This window comes from Larus michahellis, chromosome 1 (assembly GCF_964199755.1).
Source record: "Larus michahellis chromosome 1, bLarMic1.1, whole genome shotgun sequence".
Classification (NCBI taxonomy): Eukaryota; Metazoa; Chordata; class Aves; order Charadriiformes; family Laridae; genus Larus; species Larus michahellis.
The window spans coordinates 4,162,994-4,183,885 of record NC_133896.1 but is presented as its reverse complement, the minus strand read 5'-3'; the positions used below and the strand labels follow the sequence as shown (position 1 = coordinate 4,183,885).

Here is a 20,892-nt window from a genome sequence, read left to right as displayed (position 1 = left end):
ACCAGTTGGTTATGAATGAATGCCAGTGAAAGGAAATACATATGACAGCTGTTTTTCTGTTTATTAAACTAGATATCTTTCTTGACTCTTGAAATAGAATGACCCAGAAATTATATATTCAATAACAAACCTGTTATGTAGTAACCTATTCAGGCAGAAGGCTGATCATTCTATTTTTAAACTAGTTCTAGGCTTACATAGGAAGTGTGAAGCAATAAGGCTTGTCGTGCTGAAGACCATGGCCTTGTCACAAATGCTCATCCTCATGGCTCCAGTGATGGTATGACTTGGAAGACTGCGTGCAGAAGAATGTTTAATTTCCCCTGAATAGATTGATTAATATGTAGAACAAAAGGATAGACTTCTTTATTTATCTACAAGCTTAACTGCAAAAGCAATGGGTAGGGGGACAAAGGCAGTCACTGTTGAGTATCTTGGTGGTTTTGTGTTTTTATTTTCACATGCAATAGAAGTTTCACTGCTCCCTAATAAAAAATGCTTGAGCAGAAATGGTTAAAGAAATTACTAAAACACAATGTGACTTTAATTGGACAGGCAGCTTGCATAGTGCAGTTTGGAATCTGGTCCAGCATATTTGATGTGGACATGTAAATTCTGAGCAGTTAAAAAGCAACATATGTATAAAGTTAGTGGCACTGTCCAAGCAATTGGTTTCAGTTGTGCATCTGAGAAGGCTGGTTTTCCTCTCTTGATTTCCATCCTGCTGTGTAGATTGTATCAGGAACTAATTTAAAGTACATTAATAAAATTTACACTCAGTTGTGTGATGCAGAAGCATGCATATGGTTGTCATCAAATGGTAGCACAGACCAGTGCTTCAAAAAAGTTTGGAACTTGCTGCAGCTCCCAGTGTGACAGGTCTGGATTTGCTTTTTTTTTTTTTTGGGGGGGGGGAGGTAAGGGGGTGGGGGCTGTATTGTAACAAGCTGTTGAGGTGCTGAAGTGCCATTTGCTCTACTCTGCTCTTTGTGCATCTTCACTTACAAACGTGTTGAATCATAAACCAGAAGTTTTGTAGCATCTTTTTTTATAAGTCTTGTAATTTGGGGCTTAACAATTAGGCTGAGGTTTTTGCACAGTTACTGCGATCGGTGTCTGCATGCCATACCTCTAATGAAGAAACGCTTCAGTTTATAATTTGGTTTTTTGAATACTTCACGAATTCTTTGACATTAAATGTACTGACGTTGCTTATAGCAATAGGACAGAAAAATGTCAAATATCTTGGTATATGTATTTGTCTGAAATCTCATAGACTTCCTTTGTCCAGGTTTAATAAATCACTTGCTCTGAATGTACACTTTTCTCTATAGCTTTGAAAGATATGATTAGTCTGTCACATCTAAAGTCCTGGTAGCAGTCCAAAAATATCCATGCAGCCAGCTGTTTGCAGCTCTTGAAGCAATGTATTTTTTTGACATCAGTGAGGTTTGTAGCCTGTATCCACAGTGGCAGCAGCAGTGTGTGTGTTTATACATAAAACCAAAAAGTACATCTATGTATGTATGTGTGTATGTATGTATTAAAAAAAAGCATACATGGGTACAGGTATCGAGACACAGGCTTTAGAGCAAATCTCTCTTTTGTTTCAGACAGCAGATAAATTCACAAAAGGGTTGTCTTTAGCGTTTGTGCTTGTATTTTCTGTAATGTCTGCCTGACTCAGCAGGTGGTGGGATGTGTGGAAGCAGGAAGGAGGGCTGCAGAGCTCCTTCCCTGTTCATAGGTTTAAGAAATCATTGCTAGCCGTGTGGAGTAATTGCCATGCCTTGCTCCCTTCTAAGGATGTATGCCAAGATAAAAGATTTAACTGCAGTCCTGGATTTCTCTCACTTAATTTAGGTTAAGAATTGAATAACGAAGGATGAAGTTTGTGCCAAACTTCTGCAAATCTTGCGTGGTACTTGAGAAATTATGTCTTCATCGCCCAAGCGTTAGGTTTGTGATTCCACCAGGATTAAGAATTGCAGTTGCTGATGCTGGTAGTGCTAGCTTCGCTTTTTCAGTTTTGGGAGAAATGTGCAGGGATGATATGATGGTGTAGGAGGAGTTCTTAGACATTGTTGTGTACTGTCTGTTCTGCATGGGAATTTTGGCAGCAGGCTGTGCCATGTATCAAGTACTGCCATCCCCATTACAGGACCATCATTTTGCTCTTCCCTTCCTTTTCTCTGCTTTAGAAAATCTTGTTTTCTGTTTAGAACTTACGTTTTTTTCTGAAGTTTGGGAAGTACTTTGAGACAAAAGCATTGCTTACTTCTAGTTAAACTAACAGTGGGTTCTGACAACCAGGTGGATGGTGTTATTCACAAAATAGAAATTTTTCTTTCACAAAAAAAATAATTTGGAAAAGTACCGAAGCATTCTTCTGTTGTACACTAGCAGTGCTGATACTGGTTTATTTTTTTCATCCTGAAAATTTTGGAATTGATGAAAACATCTTTGGCAGTAAATCTTCCTTGTTCTATTAGGTACCTATCCAGTCTGCATTGTCATCTGCAACCGCTATATGTAGGAGTATTTCTTTTAAGCAAAGCTTTTTGTGAATGTAGTGAGAACCAGCCGTTGAGATCACATGTTTATCCTGTCGCTCTCTAGAACAATGTCAGTACTGCTCCTAAATTCGGAATTAGTTGCTTTATAGGGCTATAACAGAAAATTTGAGAACTAAACGGATGGGTAAATCTGTTCCGCTTCTCACATAAAAGATGTGCTTCTGGGGTAAGACTGTCCCATAGATACACCTGTACAGGACAAGCAGAGTGATGCTCACGACACTTTCTGTGGGGATATTAGTCTCTACTCAGCAACCACAGAAAGCAGCCATATGCATGCAAACACTCTACTTGATGTCGATCAAATCTCAAAATACTGCCTCATGTCTGGTTTGGCAATGATGCTTCTTGGAGGAAAGGGCCACCAGAAGTGCCTGCAGTGGGAGGTGTCCTACAGTGCCTTACTGATTCTGCTTGTACTGCAGCCTTGATCACAGGGTTTTGTAACAAAATCCAGCAGGATGAGTAATTGTGATTCTGCACTTCGTCTTGTTTCTCTGTTGTGTACCGCTTATTTCTGAGAAGTTAGGGAGGAGAATGAAATACATTGTTTTCAGGTATAAAACCCAAAGGAGTCTGCAAAACAGGATGTCTCCAGACTCTCCCTCCAAGACCTGTTTTGTAGGGGAAATTAAATAAACTTGGTGGTCGATAATCCCCGATGAGTGGTGCATGCACTTCTCTGCATATGCTTTTTCACACGGAACAGATCTTTTCCTCCAGTAGCGCTGGTGAAGCTGGTGGCTGGGGCCTGAATATAAATAATCTGACTCGTCATACACTGTTGGGGGGACATCTGTGTAAGGGGGGGGAGCACGTGTTCACAAGGGAGAATATTTTCATTGGTGTTTTTTTTTTTTGTGTAAAGCCCCTTTATTGTCAGTTAAGTGGCTTTGGATTTATTTGGCATGCTTAATAAGCAGTTGGTTCCTATGTTAGCCACACATTAAACTTAGTCTGCGTTCAGTGGTTAAATAGTGTCAGCCCAGAGAGGAAAAGTAATTTGATGTTCTCTTAGTATGTGGAACATACTGTATTTATCTAATTGTGTATTCAGTTTAGGTTTCATTTCAGGCTGTGGTGGGCGTTTGAATCATCGCTCTCTGTAGTTTGATCCTATTTGCCAGATTTCAGGAAGTCTTGCATCCAACTTGAAGAAACGTATGTAAGCCCTGAATAGAAATGCTAGGAATAGGTAGTTCAACCAAATTTTTTCCTGGATAAACTGCTTTTAAAGTAATATTAGTAAAAAAACCTGTTGCTTCATTCCAGGAACAAAGGAGAAAATACAATAATGGGGAGGGATCATCTTAACTCTCATTCTCTGGTTTTGTAAACCGGATTTTTGAAGGCGGTAGCGCTTCTCTCTTAGTGTATTTTGCAGCCTTAGCTTTAACATTAAAATTCACTGTTCTCTCTTCTGCAGTATTTGATTCTGAAACTTGAAAGACCTGCCATAGTCCAGAGTATCACATTTGGCAAATACGAGAAAACACACGTCTGCAATTTAAAGAAGTTTAAAGTCTTCGGTGGGATGAATGAGGAAAACATGACAGATCTCTTATCCAGGTAAGATACGATTTCATCAGCTATGGTAATCATAAAGTCTGGACCAAAATGCTCTTCCCCTTCACTCTCAAGCAGACACATGGCTAACAGTGTAATAGGGATGTGGTTCTGATCCTGCAATTAGCTGCCCTTGTGTTTACGGTCAGGTCAGAGAGCAGCAATCCCAACACTTGCTCCAGGAAGCCTTCCTTATTCTGCTCTAACCACAGAGGATTTGTGGAGAGCAAACTTGTGGAGATTTGGAAGAGCTGAGAGCGGGGTGCAATGTAGCTGGATGGCAATTCCATTCTTCTGTGGGCTTGAGGCGCAAGAGAAATGATTCCCCAGGAGTGGGTAACTTAAAGTAGCTTTTAAAAGCCCAAGTAACCTGCCTATGTCAAAAACCTTGTTGCAGCTGTAAAAGTCTGAGCTAGTCAGCTGCTCTGCCTTTCTTCAAATGGGTAAATAAATCAAACAAGCAAATGGAAAACTGATGTTTTCCTTTGTTTAGTTTGATTTGGTAGTTGTACTGATAGGGACTAAAGAAAGAGCCTTTTGGCTATTCAAGCTATCCAGAGCTTCTGAGTAGTTGCTAATGTAAATTTGCAAGGGCCTTTTAAGGAATCTTCTGTTTCAGAAAGGGAAATGGTATTTAAATATCTATGAGTACAAGAGAAATGAGTAGCAAGAACTAGTTTATTTTTGCAGGCCTGCAGAAGGAAAGGCCACCTCTGGGGAATGTATGGGTGTACATCATCTGTAGTCAAGCAGAATAGCCATGGAGAAACATGGGAAGTTCTTTGTTGCAGGTATCCTTCAAGACCATATAGAAAGTAGCCACAACCCTTCCCACCCTTTTGCCTCTTTAGATAGACCAGTTTTGTAATTTGACTTTATTGCTGCTAGAATGATGGGGGAAGAGGTCTTAGTAGCATAGTAATTATTGATATCTAATTTCATTTCACTTGTACTGAAGTTTAATAAAAATGCTTATTTTGGGACCTGTACTTGCATCTTCAGTAAAAATGGACTTAAGATTTCTGATAATTTATACTAAGAATTTGATATTTTTATAAAGTAATGTCCATAAATGGATCAGAAGGCACTTTGGCAGTGTGATAATTCTGAGAGTGGGTCCATCTCCCTCTTGAAAATGGGAAAGTTGCGGTGTTCCAGGTGAATTTGCAGGGTTACAGGTGCAGACCAGCAGCACTGATCCCCTGTCAGTTTCCTCCTGAAACCACTAGCCAGTGCTGCCTCCCAGGGAGATAAGATGGTGGATAGCACTCCAGGCATTGGTCCAGCATGCGTACTTATGATTCATAGTAATATGAAACAAGCTTCGCATTTCAGGCATGACCTAGATCGCGTTTATTAGCTAGTCCTAAAATACAAGGTAAGATTTAGTAACCTTATTTATTTTTTCCCACAGTGGCTTAAAGAATGATTATAACAAAGAAACATTCACCTTGAAGCATAAAATTGATGAACAGATGTTCCCCTGTCGATTCATTAAGATAGGTAAATGCATTTTTTCAGCATTCTGAGTAGAAAATAATCTCTTCTTATACTTGTGCCAGTCTTGGCACTTGTGACTACATTGTACTCAGGCAAAGTATCCACAATAGCTGTTCCTTTTCATGATCTCTTAGGCTGGTTAGATTGGAACACAGTGAAGTCCTGTTACTAAGAAATAATAGCTTCATAATTTAAATCGTGGGGAATGAAAGTGCAATACAGTCATTTTCAGAAATACAGCTGAGTCAATTAATTGCTGGAGAAGCTGCTTACTGTCCTACTATAAATTGCTATATAGAGCTTTAAAAAAATAATTACACTAAATACCGGTAAAACTTTCAGTGTTGACAGCCCTAGAATTTGAAAAAGATTGAAGTCTCTTGTTCTCAAACATGCTAGCAGCACATAGAGCAACAGCAGAAGCCTTCCTTGTTATCTTCCTGCGACTCTAATCATTAAGTTTCATCTCTGGCTAAAGAGGACATCCGGGGCAAAGAAAAATTATACCCCGTGATGTTCAGTCTTGTTTCGCTGGTGAAGCTTGCTAAAGGGGGTGCTAACAAAGGCAGGTTACTGTGACTTGTGATGGGAGCAACCGAGGATCTCTCTTCCTTGCTTCATGCAGGGCAGAGAGAACAAGTGCCTTAGAGTGGCCATCAGTGCTACTGTTTAGATTTAATGCAAGAATTTAGAGCCTTTCGGCTTTTTGTACCTCAGTAAATTTATCTTCCCTTCCTACCGAGACAGTAAAAGAATGACTGGTTTTAAACTAGCTGTCTAAGGTTAAAAATAGAGCAAGGAGGTAGCTGCTGAAAAATGAGATAAGATCCTGTTGACTAATTTAGATGAATTTCAGCATGTTTTGAAGTGTTGGGTAATTCCTTTCCCAAGACTTTGGAAAGTGTAGTGGTTGTGTAGGGGCTGCCTTTGAGTCCTTTGCTCTAATGTCTTTTAGGCAGCTTTCTGAATTTCCTCTCATGTTTGCCTGAGGAATGGAAAGCTTCAGGCTGGGAATCAAGTAATCATTTGTGTGCCATAAACGGTGGTGTTTCTCATTCTTAGAGAGGTGGAGAAATTGGCTCTTCAGTTCACTGGGTTTGCTTTTGGCTACTTCTTTTGGAAACATCTGTAACACTTGGCTTTTGGAAACCTCAAGAGGAGCAGAGGAATAGTTAGAGAGTTAAAGGTTGACTACATCAGGAAGGTTAAAATGTTTTTAATTTTTTTTTTAATGTATTCTGGTGCTTCTTGCATTAGGTTTTTGTTATTAGCCAGCAAATAGTTACTGGAGGGCTAAGGGTGTGAATGGGAAGATTACTAGCTACTTCTCTGGATGTGTAAAATGTATTTCAGCAAAATGTGTTCTGATGTTATGAAGGTGTAGCAGTAAGTTGCAACTTGTTAGGATAGGTAAAAAGCTGATTAATTTCTGCTGTGGGCTTTTTTTCTCTGACATGAAATGAGCAGTATTAGTAGTTACGTGGTTTGTTTTGTTGGGATGGGTTCCTCACATAGCAATAAGCATTCTGTGTTATATACATTAATATTGGATTTGTATTTAACTATCACTTGCTCACTAGTTATGGTTTGAGATCAGTTTTCCTTTTTAAGTGTATCCATAGCCCTTTGTTGCTTGAAGCTATCTTTTATGAAGAAATTCCTATGCTAGGACAGATATTAAAATGATCTTTTCACCAAAACCTAATAACCTCTAGTTGATGGCTAGTGTCACTTTGTTTATAAAGTTGTGAGAGTGTGGTTTTTTTTTTCCTGTGAAACAATTGTAAAATAATATTACGAAATTCTGTTATTTTTCAGATTCACAGCTTGAATATGTTTTCAGTTTGTTAAAATTTCCAAGCTGATAGCCAAAGTAACTCAAAATTCGAAATACCGTGCTGTGTTCCTTGTAGTGCTGCCAGTAAACACGAGGCCAAAATATGCCCTTTTGGACTCTTTGAGACTGACACCGCAAAAGTTACTGTTATCAGTGAAGTTTGTGTATTTGGGGAAGACATTAGTTAGTTCGGCAGCAACTTGCATCAGGCATTTGCTTTATAATTCTGCAGATAAGCATGCTGACCTATACAGCACTCTTAACACAACAGGGAAATTTATATGGGAGGAGAGGGCAGGAGGAACACACCATAGGTAGATCTGTGAGAGGGGAAAATATGTCCTACACTGCTCACATATTAAAGGAAGTTTCAGAATCATAGAAAGCAAAAGAAAAACTTCTCTCTCCTTTTATCAAGAGAAGACTTCCACTTCTTTCAGTTTAATTAGTTCAACTTGAGCTCCTTAGCACTGAAATACACAGTTGTGCAGGCTTTTGACCTACTTGACAAGTAATTTTTGCATTTCGTGTAGCACCTTATTAAAGAACCTGGGAGGGGGAAGAAGGTACTTATCTGGACAAAATATCGAAGAATAATATTTTTAATGCCTGTGAGCTTTGTTTCTGGCTCTGTTTTTGTGGTTACTCCAAGTAGAGATTTTTCTTTATACTGTGTCCTTGAAAGCAGAAGGTGTTGTGAAGACTGATTGCTGTGGAAGAGCTTGAAGAAATGCTGGGTGTAATTCTCATGCCAGTTTGCTACTAGCACGGGAGTTTATAACTAGGCTTGAAGATTTTTAAGCTTTGGTGTAATAGAAATGAGCAATACTTTTTTTTTTATGGATGTTTCCTGCATTTTTCCAAACATACACTGTTTGTGTGTGTCCTGCCTCTAGATGAGGGAGATGGAAATTAGCTTGAGAGAGGTATTTGAAATTATTGTGCTGTGTTTAATGCCTCTGCTACTGTCCTCTCTAGTACTCAAGTATACAGAGTTGCAGTCCTTGCTTAGGAATAGCTTCCAATTATTGAGAAATATCCCCTAAAATCATCCTTGTGTGGGTTAAGAACTGTTTAAGTGACCTAAATACCTTCCTGTTCTGTTGAAGGGATATTGACTTTTTTTTAATTTTATTTTTTTTCCTCTGCTGGGCACCACTTACTGTGGAGTGACAGTTCAGCTGTTCTGAACGGTTATATGTATTTTTGCGATGGATTCCCCTAGTACATGCAGCAAAAAGCCATGCTGAGGTGTCTTTATGGTAAAAACTGGAGGAATACTGTAGTTTTAGGCTTCAGATTAAACACCTTTAATCATAGTGTATTTCCACCTCAAAGACATCTGTGTGGAGAAAAAAGTAACATAACAAAACGTGGATAGCATAAGGTGCGGCCTCTGCAACTGTATGGCAGGATGGGATATACACTGATTTTTAGAGGGGGATGTCTCTCAGCTCTTGTAGAGGCTCTAGTAGGTTTGTGCCCACATGGTGTGGAGTTTGAAGTGGGTGAAGGAGAGAACAAATAAAAACCAGCCACTGGGAGACGTGAGGAAAGAAATGGAGTTGTACCTGGGATCCTAGGCTGCTGTTACCTCCAAAATTTGTGCAAAAGTAAAAATGAGATTTGGGAGTCATCTGTGACAAGTAATGCGTATTTTTGTGTGACTGTGTGACTCGTCGCTGCACTTAGTGTCTCCTTCTAGGTCTAAGTTAGATTTTGTCTGATCAAAAAGGAGATTTGTCTAAAGAGCTGAGCACACTTGCGGAGGCCTCAAAAGGAGCGGGCAGAGGAAAGGATGAGAGGGTGTCACCTTCATGTAGCCTGGGAGCCAGAGAAGAGGTTCAAAAATGGGGAGATGATCCAGCGGGACACTTGATCTTTCCTAAATGGAACAGAAATCACATTACAGTTTCAACCCTCCTGCTTAGTTTCTTTTCCTATTCCTGTGGAGTAGTTTAAAAAGATTAGATTGACTTTTCTCTGCCTGTGCAGCTCTGGGGAAGCATTTACTTTATATTCCCTGTACAATTTAACATTTGTGCTTTCCTTAAAGTAGATGATTGCACCATGAGAATCTTCATGTTGAAAATCACCATTTCTGCGGTTTTGTTTCCTTCGTGTAAGCAAGACTATTGAAAGCTCGGAGTTAACTTGCGGGGGGGAAGTGTTAGCAAGCTGATAGCTTTGCATTTTTTTTGTGGTGATAGCTACACAGGATTCTTATGCGTATCCTGATACATCTTTTGGGCTTTTGTTGGCTACCAAGATAAGAGGGTTAATTGTTAAATTTGTCTGGGAGAAGCTGGTATAAATTCTGAGAAGCACTGCTGAAAAAAGTGGTGGACATCTCTGCTGTTTTTCTGGACTGAGGTGGGAGGGTGATAATACTTGGGTTTAGTTTTTCACCCAGTAAACTCGACATTATGAAGTTGGCCTCAAGTTCAGCATCAGGAAACTTATGGTCTTGGTCCATTTGAGTTGGTCTGTGGCTTGGTTCAGTGTTTCAGTGCAAGGCTTTGATTCTTTATAGCTGAGCAAATAGCAAATTTAACTTCAGTTTGGTCTTGGTTTGTGTGTTCGGGTCTGAAGACAGATCGAAGGCGTTACCCTTACATGTGGTATTTTGTCAGTCTGCCACCTTAATAGGTGAAATACCCAGGATTAATCTTACCTGTGTACTTGGATTTAAATGTATTAATTTGTTATGGTATTAAGGTACCATATTAGCAGTGCTCATCTTGTGCAGAGGATAAAACTAAGCAAGAAATAAGTTTCTTGGGCAGAGTATATGCAATGTGGAGAGAAGACAGGTGACTCTTGGTTTTTCTGACCAGTTCACTTCTCTCCTGTCTCCACAAACATGCACCTACCAGGAGCTGCTCTGAAAGCATCTCAGTTTGTATGCTGAACAATCAAGTAGAAAGAAACTGTCTGAACAGGATGATTTCAGAGCTATAACATATGAAACACCTACTTATGGATATTAAAATCAGTTAAGAAACATGTATTCAAAGTCTGTTTGTATCTTTTCTAAAAATCTTTTCTCCTGGTTGACGGTTCCCTGAAGTTGTCATAACTCTACCAATAGGTTTGTAGAAATACCCTTATATTTTAGAGAATTATGCATTTGAACATATGCTTTATGCCCAAACACATTGCAAAAAAGAATAGATCTAGTTTGTCTGAAGTGGAAATACTTAAGAACCTTTAAGAGTGCAGGAACAACTTTAAGACGAATTTTGGTTTTTATTTCCTCAAGGAGTAGGTCAGAAAACCCTTAGTTCAACAAGTTAATCTCAGTGGTATTTTATAGTGGTTTGAAAAACAACAAGCAATTTTTCTGTGGCAAAAGTAGTTTCTATGGAAGGGAGGAAGTAGCGGACTCCGTGCTGTTGCTGGTAACTACTCATTCATATCTCATACTACCTTTTCCTGTTGATCAGTTACGGTCAAATATAAAGGAAACAAAAATATTTGTAATGAAACCACTTGATTTCACTGCAGTTTTAAGGAGTCAGAGTTCACACAGTTTTCTGGGGAATTGGAGTTGCTCTGAAAAGCAAAACCAAGTCTTAACCTACAGATTAATCAATAGATCAGTGTAAGACCACAGATGTTAACACAAGGTGGTAGAGAAGCCTTAGGTGAGAGTCTACAGTGTGTTTCATGGATCACTTAATATTTTAAGTATGTTTGTTTCAATACACAGATAAAACAGTATTAGCCAAAAAGCTGCACAGATTTAAGCTTAAAAAAAAAAATAAATTAGATACAGTTTTTAAATTGAAAACTGACAGTTTTCCCTCCCTCCCTCCTCCACAGCTTACAGACGTTACTAATTTTGTAACATTTAAAATACCCAAGCTTCTTGTCTTCACCATTAGGGAAAATAATTGTTGCTGACAAATGTGGAAATAAATGTACTAGGAGGAGCAAATACTGTCGCTAGTATGCTCGTGATTCCCATCCATGTCAAAGCTTGTTGCCTCTTTGAGCTGTTTTAAATGATAGTATTTTTGCTCTTCTGCTTTAAAGCAAGCTTCTGCTTTGTAATGATCTGCTGTGTTAATGTTGCTTGGCACACGTTGCTTTAAATGACTGCTTTAACATGACGTAGTTGGTAATTTTCCTAAGCTTACTTAAATGAAGTAGAACTTATGTCAAATCGGAAATACTGAATTTTGTTTAACAGTCAAACACATTCTGTTCAAATAGTATTATGCATAGCCTGATAAGACTAACGCAGTGGTTGTTTGATGTTTATGCCTCCTTTTTCTCCTTTTCCTCTCTTCTCCAGTTCCACTCTTATCCTGGGGACCTAGCTTCAATTTTAGTATCTGGTATGTTGAACTTAATGGCATTGATGATCCAGATGTGGTCCAACCGTGCCTCAACTGGTACAGCAAGGTAGGCCTGCATTTTAGGTGCCTGTTTCTTTGAAGGTTTGTACTCTCAGAATCTTGTGAAACTTCTTGTACTGCAATTATGTGACCTTTTCATTCCTTGAATATCAGCTATTAAAACAACAAACACGCATAGTTAAAATTCAAACCACATGGCTGACTTTGACTCTAAGTGAATCTTTTTGAATTGTATGTGCTTGTTCTCTTAAAGAAAACGCAAAACCAACCTAACAAAACATCCCAAAAAAACCTCAAAACCACCACCAAAAAAACCCCAACCTACAAAAAACCCCTGCTAGGTAGATATCACAAGAAAAAAAATAAAAGAAAGGAACACTGAGTTAAAGGGGACAATATTAGTAAAATAGTATTTGTATTGGAAGGGAAACAAATCTTAACAAAACCAGATTCTGTTTCTCCCTCTTCTTGCCTTTTGATTAGTTGTTGTTTTACCATACCAGTCCTTCTGTAGAGCTGTATGTGAGCCTAGAGCCTTTTGGATTACATACGCAGCTTTTGTTACAGGGTATAAAAATGAGCTTGTTTTAAAGAGAATCCATGTTGGTGTCTTTCCTGTTGCAGCTTCTTGCACCTCTGATGTTTCCCTCTTACTGTCTTCTTGCTGGATGTTCTGGAACAGAGGGGAGCTGATGCCACTGGACTATGAGATGATTTATGCCATTTGTCACTTTGATAGACAGAAAGTTCAAAGGGTTCTAAACATTATTTGTATAAACTGTATTTAATTAAGTGCAACAGATGCGTCTCCTGTGGGGAAGAAGTGCACATTGACAACCAGAATTCATTTCGTTGCTGGTTTGTATGCATAGATCTTCTGGAACAATTTATGAAATTCATATTGTGTTACAGAGAAGACGTCCTTCCCAGTTGAATAAGACTGAGTAGTGGAGCAGCGTATCTCTGCTTTCAGAAGAAAGAACTGTAAATGGGATAGGGATTGTGCATGGTAGTACTGAGGCCCTCTCAATAGTTTATGGTTCTGACAGAATGGTGAAGGAACCTTGTGGCCGTGCTGTCTGGCTCATATGTGTTTGTACCAACATCACAAGCTGCTTCATGGAGGATTTAAAAACAGCACTAACAGTTAGAGTGGAAGTTGTCTGTAGCTGCTTTATGATTAAAGTGGTATTGTGGACATTAGTCTGCTGATTACTGGTGTCCAGTTCTGAAAAGTCCAGTTGACAGAGGCTGGTGATGGTTTTCTGTGCTCCTTTGTTGCCTCTGCACATGGTGGTGTCTAGCATTTTTGACCAGTTGCAGCAAGCAGGAAGCTGATTTTTATTTTTTTTGGTCAGGAGCCATCTGATGATGATGTCAGCATCTGTTTTGTTCGGTTTTATCCCATGGAATTGACACTTTTCATGGTCAGCATGTATGTAGTGACAGCTTCTTCAAGGGGTGCCAGTATTGTTTTACTAAAGCTTAAAGCCCTAAAGCAGCAAGGCAGAGATTTAGTCATGATTGTTTGGGCTCTACTAGGATCAGTTGCCAAGTTTTTGGTGGTCTCACTGATGTTCTCCTCTCTCACAGTCCTGACAGGCCGCTGTTGCTGGATCCGCGTAGGAGGATATGTGTTGACCCATATTTGGGGAAAGGCAGAAAGGTTGACCTGTTTCTTCTAGTTCTTTGAGATGGTGTGACTATTTTCCATGCATGTTCTTGGAAGTCTCGAAGGCTTTGAAATTTAATAATTCTTCACTGCCTGAGACATCAGATGAAGGTTCTACGTGAAGCTGCCCATCCTTTTTGTTGTGTGTCCTTCAACCAACACAACCTCCCTTTCTTGAAGGGAGTGGAGTTGGGGGTAACAGATAAGGACTCAAAGCAGCTCCTCAGTCCCCTCCGTACAGCTTTCTCCTTGCTATCCAGCTCGGCCTACTGCCTCCTGAAAACCTTACCACTTTGCTTTCACTGAAGAGTGGGTGTACTTTAGCAGCTAAGAACTTGGCAGTTTATCGATGGCTATCACTTTTGGTTTTGATAATGAACACTTAAATATTTTTAATTCTACCAGTGTATTTGACTGTGTTAATATCTTAGTCTCATGCTCTTCTATGTTTTTAACGATAGGAATTATTTACAGCTTCAGATCGAAGCTATTATTTGGGTTGTCATCTCTTTAAATCTGTATGACAGCATTTAGAAAGGAGCCTTTTATATACTTTTTGTACACCTTTTGCATAGAAAAGCTTTTTACATTTAACCTCTGAAGTACTATTATAGTGTCACTTAAATGCAAACTTTTATATTGCATCGAGTGGCCAACCTCCGTCCAACAATCTATAAGACAAGTCTATCAGTCATGAGAGGCTTGATGGAAATACGGCGAGTCTGAATTTCATCTGATGTCTAAACTGGAGGAGCTGAAAGTGCAGAAGCTGTTTATTACTGGTGTGCAGCTATCCTTTTGCTTTCTATCCCTTTGAGCAACAAAGAATCTAATGTGGGTTTGGCCTTGACTTATGTAAGTGAACATTTGCTTAAAAACAGTGTTTTAGGTATCTCCAAGGGGGGAAAAAAAGATATTTTTTTTCCAGTTGTGCTGTAAAACTGTTTTAGCTTTAATATGCCTTTGCCATAGTCTTGCATTTTTATCGGTACGTGTCCTTGGCCTTTTTCATGTGGGCTGGGAACTGATTTTCTAAAAATGCATAGTTCTGGCTATTTGCAGCTGTGAAATACTGATGGATTAAGAACTAAAAATACAGTACATGGCCGTGTTTCTTTTTAGCTACTTCAGTTTGAGATTCTTGCTATAGAGCCATTATTTCAAGAGCACTAATTTTTGTTGAATAGTAGTGTTAGTTACAGGTTTTCATAAAGATGCTGTTCATTTAAATACCATAAGCTTCACTTTTAGCACTGGTGTCCATTTTGGAGTAAAATATTTTGTCTGTAATTTGATCAATCTTATAGGTGCTTAAGTTACATTTGCTTTTTACCACAGTAGATGTGTATTAAAGACGGAAATCGAGATCTTTTTTTTTTCTTGAATACCTTAAAATTTAGGTTTGAAGAATCTATTTAAAACAAGTGGTTCTGCTGCTTACTGGCTTAAAAATCTGTGTTACTTATACATATTGTTAGCAGCTTTGAAAACGCAGTGGATGGTTTGGTAGGTTAACGGCACAAGCTGTAGCTGTTATGCAGAGTTTACTATTCCCTTGCGTTTCTGTGCCTGGATGTTTGGCCCAGTGTGGGTTTCTCGAGCCATTCTCACCCCTTCCCACAGCTGAGTGGGAAATGTGCAGCCTTGGCTCACCTGCGGTATGAAAGCAGGGGTTCTGCTTCAAGATGCAAGGGAGTATTTTGAAGGTAAAACTTTGGCGTGCGCACAAATCCTTGCGGCTGCTGATCCAAACCCCTTGTGAACCCACAGGATTTGGGGTCAGCCCTTCTGCCTTTGCAGGAGCAGTGGTCATTGCAAGTATTCCTGTTCTCATGGCCTTTTTTTTTTTTTTTCCTTCTGCTTCTAGAAAAGCTGTGACCTATTTTACTCTTCTAAATTATTTTGTTATGTAAGAGTCATACAATCAAATTACGTAAGGCAGATAGCGAAGGCTTTTTCCTGCTCTGTCTTCCGTCTAGGCCTCGAACAGCAGGGCTAAGCAGATGGGGGGGAAATAATGGTCACTCCAGAGATCTGTGATGCTGTGCACTCTCTTCTTGTATGCCTATTAAATTGGGTGGTATCAAGTTGTATAATTTCTATACTGTTGGAAATTAAATGCTGCACAGCTTGTAACGTCTTTTCTTTAGTGCTCCTCTGTAAGCTCTTGAGCAATTTATGTGCAGCGCATGTAAGAGATCCTGCTTCTGGCTCCAAGCAGGTTCACAGGTAGCTCCCAGCAGTGCTGGTAAAAGAAAAATCTACATGTCTCATAGGTTTTCTTGTGTTCCAGTAGTACCGTGAACAGGAAGCCATTCGCCTTTGCCTAAAGCATTTTCGTCAGCACAACTACACTGAAGCTTTTGAGTCGCTGCAGAAGAAAACCAAGATTGCTCTGGAGCACCCTATGTTGACAGACCTGCATGACAAACTGGTATTGAAGGGAGACTTTGATGCTTGTGAAGAACTGATAGAAAAAGCTGTGAATGGTAAGAGAATCAGTGGGGTCTGATATATATATATATTTTTTTTTTTAATAAAAAAGCACTGGAATATTCTTACTTTGATTGTTAATGTACTTAGTATTAGAACTGGCTGGTCCATGTGCTATTTCGTATCTCCTGTGGTGTACTGTCAGCTTTTGGACTTGTGAGTATGTATATGATGAAGGCTAAAAATGCGACCGTGAAATCTCATATCAGCTACATTTGGAGTCCCTTTCCCCCAGAGGTGACAATGTGGTGCACTTAAGAGTGGGTAAAGGTAAGTCCTTCATATACGTGGCTGGCAAGCTGAAGGTGGGCTTAACTATCAGAAAAGTCACTGGAGTGGTAAGCAGGGAAGCGTAGAACTTGAGTTCTCAGTAGCGATCTGTGTCATGGTTTCTGGTTGTAGCTTACCACCTAGTTACTGTTTCAGCAGATGTTTTCAGCTGTATTTGATTGAGAATGATGTCTTTGCTTATGAGGAAAACAGTCCTTGGAGAATGGTGCAGAAGTAGTCACAGTGACTGGAGGCAGAGCCTGCCTTCCCTTGCAGGGCAGGACATTGGCAGCCGCTTTCATTGTAACTACTGGAAACTTTCAAGTTAAAAGCACTGTGTGTAAACAGCTCTCAGCTCCTGAAATGGGGGAAATCTACTTTCTGTTGGTAGAATGGGACACAGAGGGAATCGGGCTATTGCACTGAAGTGTCTTTGAAGACCTGTGCAGTGATTTTTGGATCACAGTCCGATAAACAGAGGGACTCTTGGCTGTTGGTGTAGTGCTTTTTTGACTACATGCAGTTTCTCTTCACGGGAAACTTGTACTGGCATAAGAAGAGAACCTTGTGTCTGATGTCAGTAGAATTAGGGGCTTAGTGGACCAATTTCATGGATGTCTGGCACCAGGGATGTTTTTTTCTAATGCTGGGCTAATCAGTCATTTTGTAACATCTTTCAGATAGATGCCAGTAACCTGCTTGACTCCATCAGCGTGGTTGTACCACTAAAGTTGCAAGTGGTTCTCAGGATATGATAGAAATGATAGCTTTAAAGTAAAGGATTATCTTCCATGAACAGCATCATCTCTTTGTGAGGAAGCTGTTCAACTACACACAGTGTTAGGGAACTTATTGCAACAGGTTGTCAAAAACTGCAGTAAATGGCTTTCTACAGGTTTTAGCTCAAGGTTTCTCAACTATAAAGACAGAACAGAAGAGCTCTGCCCTGGGCTGAGCTTCCTGAGCAGCTACAGGCGTTGAGACTGAGAATTGCTAGTGTTCATCCTCGCCCTCCTGAGTGTTGCCTGCCCTCCTGAGACAATGTGGTGGTGTTGGCTGGAATGGGAGTGTGAACAGCTTCCTGCAATGCAGGGGCATTTTGCAACTGGCAGCTCCCTCCTGAATTTTAAGGGCAAGTGAGGGCTGCAGGATGAGAAAGCAGCAGGGAGCTGTGGCTGGCTATTTCAGTCTTTGCAGTGTTTCGCAAAGACTCGAGTGCCTGGGGGGAGCTGATGAGCCCTCCAATGTGAGGCGGGATCTGCTGAGAGCCAGTGGTGCTATATGCTGATGGTGATGATTTTATCAATGCATTGGTCTGCTGCCTTGGCTGTGGCTTAATCTCATCAGTGCCTAGAGGCTGTCATCTTTCCACTTCATTGCAAGCTGTAGTAGAAACTGTTTCTTCAATGGAATTTTACTAGAAGTCTAGAATGTGCTGAAAAAGTTCCCTCAAAAATGGACTTTTTTTCTTGGGCGCTAAGTGAAGTGATTGTTTGTGGCCTCATTTTTTGAGCTATTATAAGTTAATTTCTTTTACTACTTAATATTTAACATACTGCATTTATTCTATCCAGCAGTTTTCTCCTAGAACTTGAGCTCAGGTGGTGTTTCTGTTGCCCCGTGTACATTGAGAGTGGGGTTGCTGTTTGCAGTGCTCGGCTTTTCCAGGTGTGGAAGTGCTGGCAAAGGACTTGCCTGGTAGAAAGCTGTAGGTCTTACACTGACTAACAGGCACTTGCTGCTTGTCAAATTTCATGTGCACAGTCCTGCTTCTTGTAATCACGTCTGTTTTTGGAGGGTGAGGAACTCAGTGTCACTTTAGCAAAATAGAGGAAGGCTTTAGCTTGTCTTGACAGCCCTTTTTTGTTCCAGCAAGTACAGGAGCAAGTATTTCTAGTAACAGACTGTGGATAACTTAGCAGGAGAGTCGTCAAGTAGCATCATTGTTTTGTTGCTGCTTCTGAGGGACAGAATAATATGCACGAGGATGCATATTATTTATATTGCTTCTTTTTAATCCAGCGTCTGGCTAGCAGAAGTCAAATGTCAGCGTACACATCTCCCATTTCTTCGTTGCAATGATTTTGCTTGTCTTTGAATACATTAACCTTCCTTCCTCTATCCTGCATTTTCTTTACGCTGTCTTCATCTTTGGTACCCATTTAAAGCTCTGTTGCCTCCCACCACCTTTTGGAGAGAAGTGTTATCTGTCCCGACACACTGAGGTTGTATCCCATGTTTCCTTTAAGCGGACACAACTACTGGTTTTTACTGACTGGGTAAATCCTGCCCTTACTCAGGACAGTGTGTTCCCTGGCACTGGTGCTCATGCCTTCCACATGCCAAACCAGGTCAGGGAGCTGGTCGGGCTGTGATGGGGGAGAGGCTAGGACAAACCCCTTCTGATAGCCACAAAGAACCTGAAAGTGCAGCTGGAATACTTTGGTCGGAGTTATACAAGACGACAGTCAAGTCAAGGTGTCGAATGTACCTGGTATTTAACAGCTGGATCGTTCTTCTTGGTAGTATGGGAATAGATGTTCTTGGCCTTCAACACCTTCTCCTATAGTATTGCTACCATCTGTTCCCTGTGGTCCTCAGCAGTTACCTGTCCTTATTGGTTCTGCATCTCTGACAAGTTCCTATGGTTGAAAGAGGCTCGTTAACACACAGTATTTGACCATTTACTTTCTTAGCAGCTTTGTTTTGAAGTCTCCTTCATAGCTTGCTGGTTAGTCTCTAAGGTGAACTCCTCTCTGATTTGTTGTTTTTCCACATAAAAGCAGATTAACTTTAGTCTTGTGTATGGTCCGTGTAGTGTAGTTGAAGTGTAGAGTTAATTGAGATACACAGATGCTTAAATTATCCCTGAAATCGTTCAAAGAGCGAACTGTTCTGTAACAGACTGGACATGAATATGTGAACTTCTGACCTCTCGCTGATTTGAGAGTTCATTGCCTTAAAGGAACAAACAGAAGGGCAATGAGGGCGACAGAGGTACTGCACACTCAGTTCAGCCTAAAATGTCTTCTGTAGAGGCTAATGTTTGCAGTGGTAGGTATTTAAAAAGCGAAATGCGATGCATCTCTCGCAGGCTATTTCCATAGACTTAGTCATGTAGAAAAAGAGTAGGTGGTCAAGAATTAGTGCTAGCAGAGCTAAACCCTTGTTCTTTTGCATTGCTAATGATGAACGCTGTCTTCCACCTCACATCACCAGATGATTTCTTTTGAGAGCTCAGTGGCAGGCAGCCACACTTTTCCCGCAGATTCTTTTGACTCGTGCATTACACTTAGAAAACGGGCAAATGGAAACTCTGGCAGCTGCCTGACTTCCTCTCAAAAATAAAAGGTTCCCTAAATCTCAGCTGGTTCACAGACTTGGTTCAAATGCTTCACATTTGGATTCATTCCTATAGCTTTCAGACGGCCTATATTATTGAAGAAAAAAAAAAATCTGCTTAATATTCCTACAGAGAGAGTATGCAGAGTGCAGATTACTTAGCTGAACTGTTTGCAGCTACTGTAGATGTAGAAAGCTGTTTGAAATGGATTGAAGATCTGCTAGTTTCATATTAGTATTCTGGGGACCGAGGTGTTCCTTCTGGCAGTTCTCGTGTCAGTATGTGATATGCGTTTATCTGTTGACAAGTTGGCCCCCGACGAACAAGAAGTTGTGATGCACAGGCTGCAGGCTCGAATGTCTCCCAAAACTCGGGATGCACAGCAAGAGTCGTATTCTCCTGGAAGCTCTAGATATACACGTATACCTTAATTTTACCATCAAATATGTTTGGATTTGGTTCTGAGAAAGTATGGATGCTGGCTTCTTGGTTTGTAGTACTGGGACATATGGAGGGGGAGAGGCTTGCTAGGGATGCAGAGCCTGTGGTAAGTAGATGGTAGGGTTTGTGTAGAAGACGAATATCTTGTAGGGATTTGAAAACAAACTTGTTTTATTTTTGTTAAGAAGAAAATGCGAGAGAATATTACAACTTTGAGGCTGGAAAAAATTTGTGTGTTTCCTTGTTGCTGACGTGTCTTGAGGAAATTATCAAGTAATGGCTGGGTCTTTATCTGGTGTCATCTTTGTTTTCTGCTTCAGCTTTTCTTTGGAAGGATTTTTGTGACTGTGTAGGTGTTTTGGGTATTTTTCTTTGGTTCAAGAAAAAATCTTAAGAAAATCAATCCCCAACACCCAGAAATTATGGGCTAAATGTCACCGAAGTTTTTTCGGCCATTGGCAGTGAAGTGAATAGATTTTAGTAATCCTGTCAAGAGATGCGTGTTGTCTAAAGAGAAACTTAATACCACTTTTACTTGTTCTTGATTGGCTTCAGCAAGGTAAATATTTTTGTGTGCAATGTGTGTCCTAATCCTTTCCAGGTAACCTGTAATTGGCTGACAAAATAAAGGCTTCGCTTATCAGGGAGGTAGAATTTACTAAGCTTTAACCACTGTGAACTTCATGTTGTTACATGCAAAATGCGTCACAACTTGCTGTGGAGGGCTTGAAAATAGTACAAAATAAAAGTACTGGTTTTGGCTATAATTTTAGAGAGTAAACATGGACACTGAAATGAGAGGCCTCCGGAATGAAGGAAAAGACTTCCTT

At 40.1% G+C, this 20,892-nt stretch overlaps 1 protein-coding gene across 8 annotated transcripts in view; it reads left to right on the top strand.

The window, feature by feature from the left end:
- The window catches only part of MKLN1 (muskelin 1), a 97,786-nt gene that overhangs the window by 17,960 nt on the left and 58,934 nt on the right, over positions 1-20,892 (top strand). For 6 of the 8 annotated variants that reach the window (XM_074573195.1, XM_074573199.1, XM_074573198.1 and 3 more), the window contains exons 3-6: positions 4,003-4,145; positions 5,557-5,645; positions 11,780-11,889; positions 15,812-16,004. In XM_074573195.1, coding sequence (XP_074429296.1) covers positions 4,003-4,145; positions 5,557-5,645; positions 11,780-11,889; positions 15,812-16,004 — 535 coding nt within the window. Of the gene's footprint in view, positions 1-4,002; positions 4,146-5,556; positions 5,646-11,779; positions 11,890-15,808; positions 16,005-20,892 lie in introns of those variants that run through there. The other 2 variants (XM_074573202.1, XM_074573204.1) reach the window with 2 other exon arrangements.